This window comes from Ylistrum balloti, unplaced genomic scaffold, assembly GCF_031769215.1.
Source record: "Ylistrum balloti isolate Yb309-2 unplaced genomic scaffold, AGI_CSIRO_Ybal_v1 Utg369636, whole genome shotgun sequence".
Lineage (NCBI taxonomy): Eukaryota > Metazoa > Mollusca > Bivalvia > Pectinida > Pectinidae > Ylistrum > Ylistrum balloti.
In genome coordinates this window covers 1,639,425-1,648,739 of record NW_026781899.1, presented here as the reverse complement: position 1 = coordinate 1,648,739, position 9,315 = coordinate 1,639,425, and the positions used below count along the sequence as shown (strand labels likewise).

At 36.0% G+C, this 9,315-nt stretch overlaps 1 protein-coding gene across 1 annotated transcript; it reads right to left on the bottom strand.

Annotated features, from left to right (window-relative positions):
* Positions 1 to 267: 267 nt before the first annotated feature.
* LOC132552956 (endosome-associated-trafficking regulator 1-like) lies at positions 268 to 8,544 on the bottom strand. The gene is made up of 6 exons (XM_060217158.1): positions 8,358 to 8,544; positions 6,689 to 7,305; positions 6,032 to 6,217; positions 4,957 to 5,019; positions 2,762 to 2,898; positions 268 to 1,298 (listed from the first exon to the last, which is right to left on the bottom strand). The coding sequence occupies exons 1-6, from the start codon at positions 8,542 to 8,544 to the stop codon at positions 1,031 to 1,033; spliced, it is 1,458 nt and encodes a 485-aa protein (XP_060073141.1). The 3' UTR covers positions 268 to 1,030.
* Between the last annotated feature and the right edge of the window lie 771 nt (positions 8,545 to 9,315).

The window sequence follows — 9,315 nt, the reverse complement described above, 5'->3', positions numbered from 1 at the left end:
GTGAGAGTGACTAACACTGCCGATAGAATCTATTTATAATCTATAAATACTATGAACAAATATCTGTATCACTAATATGTTCCATCACATAGTTAATTTAAAGTCTAAATTCAGTAGGTTGACTGTATAGCACTTTTTAATATCACAGATTTGAAGAAAAAAAAAATATCATCCGAACTCCCCCAAAAATGAGTTCCCATTGCTCTTTCTATAAATAATGTGCAATATTTACTCCGTCAAAAAAATTAAAAAATTAAACCACATAGTATTTCACAACATAGTACATGTTTGATTTCAAACACGATTTTTTTAAAGGTAATTTGACTTCACTATGCAAATTTAATAGCTTTCAAAATCCCTCAATTTTACCATGTGTTTTCAAGAGGAATTAAAGTTTCATAGATCTAAACTGCATTAATTAGACTTTGTAATTAACAGAGAGATCATTAGATTTTCGATGACTACTTACATAAACTTATTTATCCCCAATAAGTAAATAAACGAATATACAATGATGATGATCAGAAAATTCTGATTAACAAATCTCATATTGGCTTGACAACGGACTTTAATTTGTTACGTATAATTTTGTTCCTTTTGAAACAGTTTTGATGTTACACAATTACATTGAACTGGTAAAACTCCAAAGCTATATTGGTTTGGTGAACATAAGTTGCAGACACGCAACCAATGTTTACTCTACAAGACCAGTTGTCTCCCTTAGTTAATTTTAACAAAAGTTTAATGCAGCACAGTTAATAATCCACAATTTTTCAAAAAAAGCACAGCTTGTATAATCACAGTCACCACTAGGCTCAGCAAATACCTCCTCAAACAGTCCACTTTTCCAATGCTTTTGAAATTGAACTAAATGTTGAATAAGATGACCAAAGATTTCTGACCACAACATCTTGGACTCATCTTGTAAAATAACATCAAATACATGGTTAAATCAACTATTCCAGTAGGTTTTTATGATATAAAAATACACCACCTACACACTGGTAACAAACTGCCATCACAGCCAGAGTCACGTAACTTCTCCATCTCTGTCTTTTTCATGTGTAGATGAATCTTTATGCTGGATGTCATCGTCGTCCGGAGACTTTGCTTTTCTGTGCTGTGATTGGCCACTTTTATTTTTTTCTGATTTGTTGCTTTTGTTTGTTTGACTGTGGCTAGTTTCACTTGGCTGGCTTCCTGGCTCTTGCTGTTCGACTGGTTCTTCGGTGATCTTCTCAACTGATGATAATATTTGTGAGAACTGCCGAAGACTATCCACTCCCTGTAATAGTTGCCTGTCGAAAAGTTAAAAAGAACCACATTAAGTGAAGCAGGTGTAATAAAAAAAAAATTGCTGTACTTTTTCCTTAATTATTTTTCATACCATATCTCAAAGAGCTGCCTTAAGGAATTAAATCTGAAAAAAAGACAATAACTTGTCAGTATATGTAATATACTGTTTAAGTTTTCAAAAATATTTAAAATGTCTTCTAATTCATACAAATTATTCCAAAAATACAGTTTACAAAACAGTCATTCAGTAAACATATTAAATCTTAAAGCTTATCTTTACAATGATAATTTCTAGCTATCAGAGCAGTGCTGGCTAGGTCTTTTGAGGTGTATATTACGGTAAACCTTCTGTCAGTCAGAAAAGAAAAGAAAAGCTATTGTTTAACCTGTTCGAATTATGCAAAATTATGGTTGAGAAAATAAATTAAAGTTCAAACTATCAAAGTCCATATTGCCCAAAATCGTGACGAAGTGTTTGAAAACTTCTTAGCAGGACAGGAAACCAATAATCAATATTGGCATTTCTGAAAATTTTATGTTGATATATAATGAGTTCCTGTCCATGTTAATTGACTGTTCAGAAATCACAGAATTTATTTTGTTCTTCATCACAGTGGATATCACAACGAAGACACTGTGTTAGTTGAAGCCTGAAAAAAATGTCTGTTTGTGTATTGGCAGAAGTCAGTGTTGAGACACATCAGTTCAACGAGGAGTGTGAAATAAGACTTATGACTATGAATTGTTAAAACATCTGTGATTCCGACAATTATTCATTTGACGTAATAAAACGGGATTGTCTTGATGTGATTAACTTATTGAAGTGTGAAGTGAAACACTATTTGCACTTTGACAATACACTTGCCAACATCCCGTGGTCTGTATTCACTGATCGCTTGTAATACAGAGTTAGGGCCTCAAATTGTGTCAGATAGCACAAGCATGGTATGACGGCAAGATGTGAAAGAAATCACACTGACTCAATACTAATTTTGCGACATGTATGAGTATAATTTGGCAGTATCATTTGCTTACGATGGACATTTACAGTCGGATACTCACTGTGTTTACGTTGATGACCATATGGGGTTATTATTGTGATGCCGATATCATTATAAATAGTTATTTGTGCAGTCTAATGATACGTTCGAACAATTTGAAATGTACAAGTAACAAGACGAGAAAGGGTGCCAATTATCATTTGACTGACAACGAAATTTTTATTGAAAAAATCATGTGTTTAAAATACCATTCTATTCGAACTGACGGAAGATTTACCATAGTCTGAAATGTTACATTTAAAATTATGAAAAACTTATTTTTTTCACATGAACAAAAGTGATTCAGATTTACCAAAGTGTTACCAACGCATTCAATTGCTTCCACAATATCTTTTCTGACTTCTCAATCCTGAAAAGGGGATGAGATTACGATATTCAATTATATCGTGTACACTTTCACCAACCTAATGTTTTGTTCAGCAGCTGAGGCTGCTGTAGATAACTGCTGGGATACGTGACATGTTCTCTGTCTTATATCAGCCAAACCCCGGTCTCCAGACCTTAGTATCTCATTCTCTGCACGCATACTGGTCAACCGACCCTGAAAAATAAAATAATTGTGTCTCATTTCAATGAATGTTGACTTAAATGGATTAAGGGAAGTTCTCCAAAAATCATAGTAATTACAGCATTAGATTCTAAACCATTTGTATCACCTGAAGTTAATTGTCAGGCACAAAGGCAATGCTTTTGTCTTTCACTTAGCCATATGTGGTTTGATTCCCAGACAGATGTAAAAAGGTATGGGGTCAACTGCCCGTCCACATGGGTTTTCCCACAGGTACTCCAGTTGCCTCCCACAATAAGAGATAATGTGCGCTAACATTGGAGCCAACAACAGTAATTAGTTTAGGTAGCATTTACAGGTGAATCACTAACAGAGTGTAAGAGTATGGCTGGTGAGCATGAGGTATGTTGAATGTTTGCCAGCAAAATTATCACACCACAGATAAAATATATTCCTGTCCACCTACCAAACCCACGTTTCATTATTTTACTGGCATATTTAATAAAATCTCAGCATATTTAATGTAGTCGCCATGAAATGTATCATCAATGGTTTACTAAATATGTGTTAAAACTGATGGCATTATCTGATTATCATATGATTAAGCTACATAACATGATGATGTGTGAGGCAGAATTATTTCATATCTGTCATAACAGGATCCCCCTCTGTTTAACACCTGTGAAGTGTTGGACAACATGACATTCCTACCTATAATGTTTTGACCTCTGTCTGACACCTGTGAAGTGTTGGACAACATGACATTTCTACCTCCATTGTTTTGACCTCTGTCTGACACCTGTGAAGTGTTGGACAACATGACATTCCTACCTCCATTGTTTTGATCTCAGTCTGACACCTGTGAAGTGTTGGACAACATGACATTCCAACCTCTAATGTTTTGACCTCTGTCTGACACCTGTGAAGTGTTGGACAACATGACATTCCTACCTCCATTGTTTTGATCTCTGTCTGACACCTGTGAAGTGTTGGACAACATGACATTCCTACCTCCATTGTTTTGACCTCAGTCTGACACCTGTGAAGTGTTGGACAACATGACATTCCTACCTCCATTGTTTTGATCTCTATCTGACACCTGTGAAGTGTTGGACAACATGACATTCCTACCTATAATGTTTTGACCTCTGTCTGACACCTGTGAAGTGTTGGACAACATGACATTCCAACCTCCATTGTTTTGATCTCTGTCTGACACCTGTGAAGTGTTGGACAACATGACATTCCTACCTCCATTGTTTTGACCTCAGTCTGACACCTGTGAAGTGTTGGACAACATGACATTCCTACCTCCATTGTTTTGATCTCTGTCTGACGCCTGTGAAGTGTTGGACAACATGACATTCCTACCTCCATTGTTTTGATCTCTGTCTGACACCTGTGAAGTGTTGGACAACATGACATTCCTACCTCCATTGTTTTGACCTCTGTCTGACACCTGTGAAGTGTTGGACAACATGACATTCCTACCTCCATTGTTTTGACCTCTGTCTGACACCTGTGAAGTGTTGGACAACATGACATTCCTACCTGTAATGTTTTGACCTCTGTCTGACACCTGTGAAGTGTTGGACAACATGACATTCCTACCTCCATTGTTTTGATCTCTGTCTGACACCTGTGAAGTGTTGGACAACATGACATTCCTACCTCCATTGTTTTGACCTCAGTCTGACACCTGTGAAGTGTTGGACAACATGACATTCCTACCTATAATGTTTTGACCTCTGTCTGACACCTGTGAAGTGTTGGACAACATGACATTCCTACCTCCATTGTTTTGATCTCTGTCTGACACCTGTGAAGTGTTGGACAACATGACATTCCTACCTCCATTGTTTTGATCTCTATCTGACACCTGTGAAGTGTTGGACAACATGACATTCCTACCTCCATTGTTTTGATCTCTATCTGACACCTGTGAAGTGTTGGACAACATGACATTCCAACCTCTAATGTTTTGACCTCTGTCTGACACCTGTGAAGTGTTGGACAACATGACATTCCTACCTCCATTGTTTTGACCTCTGTCTGACACCTGTGAAGTGTTGGACAACATGACTTTCATACCTGTAATGTTTTGACCTCTGCCTGGAGTCGTGACACTGTATTCTCTGCCTTAACAGCTCTTTGCTGAAAACAAAAATAAAAAATAACCATTACTCCTTCTAACATCACAATATGCATGAATTTACCTTTAAAAAATAGTTTTTAACATTAAATCAAGGGTGATCAACTAGATTACTGTTTGAATTTGTAAAAAGTCATATACACTGATATTACAGCTGTACAATAAAAGAATTCTTGATATTTCACAGAATAAAAACTAGCCCCTTGTCACCAGCCAATTAAAAATTGTTTATTGAAAGAAGAATGATACTTTTATGAAGGATTTGTCAATGTAAGATATGGTTACAAAAAAATACAACTTAGGAAATTTTTCCCTTTCTTAGAGAATTTCCTTTTCAAACATTGTGCAGACACTTTTAGTGTAACACCTGATTGGACCAACATTCAAGATTTGCTGTAATTTTATTTCAGCACCTTAAGCTCCAATCAAACAAGATACAACAAATTAAAAACCCATCCTTGATACTCCAGGGATCATGATCACTTTTGCTCTCTGAATCCCTGGAACATGTTACTGCAAAACTAAAGGTTCAATGTGCGAAACCTTGCAGATAAGAAGAAAAAATAGTTTGATCACTAGATGTACATTAAATGCATCTCGATGTCACAAAACGTTATATTGTAATAGCTTTGAAGTAGGGTGTCACTGTTTTGTAGTCTTCACCCTGTGATTGGTTAGTTTTTTTCTTCTAGAACCAATCAAATAACTTCACTTGTGCCTTCAATTTTGCCATGACATGTTCCATGGGTGCAGAGACCGAAATTAATCGCAGAGCTCTCAATCTGCCAGATTTGAGGCCGACATTCGGCCCCATTCCCAATGCAAAATAGTATCTTTTTTTCCCAATTTAGACCCTAAGTTTTACCAATTCTAAGGAAAACGCAGCTATTTTTCCCAATTCTAAGGGCCCCGGGCCTCAGTCCCAAAATGGGGTGTAAGAGCCCTGAATCGTAACCCCTGGAGTATCGAGGATGTTGCAAATCCAAAGCCAAACTTTGAATTATTTGTTCCTACCGTAGTTGTGATTAGGTTAGCCTCGACTTGTTGCACCATTCTCTCCAGGGCTGCAGTATCTTCTGCCTCCTTTTTCTGTAAAATCTCCATGTCTTTCTTCATTTTATGGCACCTCTGCGTCTCTAACACGGCTTCCTGCCGTGCCTCTGCCAATTGCTGACGTAGTAAGTTGTTCTCTTCTCGATACTGGTGACAAAAATTAGACATCCATACAAGTTTACATTTACATCTGTTCTGTGGATATCAAAGCTTAAAAACCTAACTTAGAACCATCCTGATTCAGAAGAAAGTAGCTTTTATTTTTTTGCTCTTACTAACAGTAAACCAGTTTGCAGAGCTGATGTCATGTGATTTTTCAAACCAGAAAATTCACAAAGTACACAATATTCTAAAAAGTTTTTTTCCAATTAGAAATAGTTGTGCTTGTAAATTTGCTTAATATAATGGATTTAGAATCATATAATGGAGGGTCAAAATATTTTCAAATTGAAGTAGAATGAGAAACGATCAATTAATGAAGACAGATGATAACAAACAAATGCATAAATGCTGTAAACAATTAAAAAAATTATCAATCTATAAACAAATGTAAGTGAGTATATTTTTTAAGAGTTAGAAGCTCAAAGTTTTGCTTCCTGGTAGAAAATGTCAACTTACCCTTCTCAGTTCTAGCTCAAAATCTCCATTTATTTCTAGTGAAGCGACGCCTTCTCGTACCGACGAAATTCCATGACTATTACATGAACTCGGATGGTATGTTGACTCTCCACTATGTGTAATGTCTGAACTGTTAAAAACACCATCTGACAAAAAATCTGGTAAGCTTGTGGGTACTTGTGATGATGTATCTTGCACTAAGTCATTAACTTTGTCCATTCCACTATCCCCTTGTGGGGTCACTCGACCATGACTAGAGGTACGACTTCTACTGCCCCCTCCCAAAAGAAGGGAGGGGGATCCTACATCTCCAAGGCCCTCATTGGAATTCGAAAATTGAGTAAAATCTGGTAGTTCTAGATCCCTGGATCCCAATCTTTCTCTTTCTAAATCACTGAAATGGTCCTGAACAAAATCTGGCAAGTCACTGGCAAAGTCTGGTGTGTTCCTGGACAGACTGGGGCTGCCATCCAAAACATGTCTTGGCACCGGTGGACTAGTGCTTGATCTGTTACTGACAGATTTTGGTCTCGCTCCATTACTGCTTGATTCCAGAAAACGTTTGAATGAAAATGGATTTTCATCTCCTCCCTTTTTTTTCGGTTTGGTATTTGGCTCTAGTTTGGAAAATAAAACAAAAGGTAAGCTAAAGTTTAACAATTTATGCTGCTTTTTTTTTTTTATTAGAATTAGACTTGGGCTGTTCACTCAGTTGTATTCTTCAGCTATTCAAACTATTTGAAACAGTAATAAGCCAGCTGGTAGATATAATCTGAGTAATAAAATAAGTTAAATATAATACATTTTTTTAAAAATCATGTTTTCACTGGATCAATAAATATTTAAACACAAATGAATGCATCTGAAATTTCTTTGAGTTACTATGGGATTCCTTATTGGATTTTTTCATAATATGGCAGAATTCCCAAAACGTATAATTTACTCCTTTAAATTTTCGTTCCACCTGACCAGTTTTCTTATAAAAATCAGATAAAAAAGCCACTTCCCAAATAAGTGGGGAAAAAAGAACTGGGAAGTCACTCGGAAAACTGAGACGGATTTGATTTTGCATGATGTCTTTATTTCTGGCATCAGAAGTTTACATTAGATTTTAATATATTGCTTTACATATCTCTTTTCCACATGCTTATTTGTCACGACTTTCCCAACCTGTTTAGCCAAAGGAATCAGATGTTCCTATTGTTCTATAAATTAAATATAGATATTGTATACAACACAAAATAGCAGGTATCATGTAATTTTTTTTTATACGATTTTCATCTACATTTATCTGTTAATCATCGTCCTTCAACGTAGTCACATACTGATGATTGTATCTATATAAATGGTGAGTGCAATATAAGGGGAAAAGAAGCCAAAATGTCATTTAGAAAAAGTTAGGATGTTGGTATTGAAGCCTCTCAGCATACACATAATTTCATCAGGAATATCAGATTCCTGTAGTTCAACCTGGTCTTCATCAAATGTCAATTACTTGGCTATTTGAGTATCAGATCCTCTGTTATATAGCATAGTTGTCAACAGATTTTATATCAACAACAAATGAAATGAGAATTCAAATAATTTCGAGTCAAATATACAGCTATGATAAGATAGGGATCGGTCCTTTCAGGTGAACAAAGATCGGAGATAGGATAACCCAGCCCACCTTCTTTCACGACGGATGCTTTTTCTTTGATTTGACTCGATAGACTGATATCTGGAAGCAGATCAACATCAAAGTCTTCGTTGCTGTTATCTTTATCTTCGGTTTCCCTTCTTTCCTTTTTCTCTGTTTTAGACATAAACTTCTTGAAAGAAAAAGGGTTTTCCTCTTCCCCTCCACCTTCCGCCATCTTTCGAATTTCGTATGCTCTCTAATTTTATTATTAGGTGAACGTAGTATATCGAGAGATATTCCGAATAAAGGGAGGTCTCATTATTTTAGATGAGACGATATTTAGGAGTATTTTTTAACACTCGAATTAAAAAGTTACCACTTTTTACTTATATGAAACAGACAAATTAATGGTGCACATCTAATAAACGTCCAAATATACAGTACAACATCAATCACAAAGGACTTTTTAAAGTAACTTTAAATCCACAATCTGCATGTAATTCCACGTAACTTTTATGTTCGATTTCTGCAGACGACCCATTACCACAACAAACGCCATCTTTCTATAAGGCGTTGTTTTAATATTTTCTCACAAAATTTGATATCATTAATTCGGTATAATAACATAAATCATCAATTTGATGATATGACTGTTTCGAGTATTAGTGATCTTTTTCGTAAATGAATAATAAATCGATTATCCGTCCCTGCCAACCTTAACGGAGCAGTTACAATACCCTTGGCGCATAGGTTTAGGATCCCTTAACAATCATTTTCGCTAGCTACGCTTTGCCGGTGAACTGCCACCAATCAAACACATAAATGACTTGAAATGTGTTCATATTTAAATATTATTTTAAAATTGACCGGTAAAAGACCAGTATTTTTTTCAATATCCGCGGAAAAGACTTCAAATTCGTTCACCTGAAATGATCGACATATGTATCGGACCTGTGATTGCACTTCCGTTTCTGATGACATCATTAAATCACAGAGACGCTTGAGT

Coding starts and splice junctions, on each gene's coding strand:
- LOC132552956 (XM_060217158.1), bottom strand. CDS start 8,544: ATGGCGGAAGGTGGAGGGGAAGAGGAAAACCCTTTTTCTTTCAAGAAG. Junction 6,218..6,688: donor TTGAGCTAGAACTGAGAAGG/GTAAGTTGACAT, acceptor TTTTGTCACCAG/TATCGAGAAGAGAACAACTT. Junction 5,020..6,031: donor CTAACCTAATCACAACTACG/GTAGGAACAAAT, acceptor TTTTGTTTTCAG/CAAAGAGCTGTTAAGGCAGA.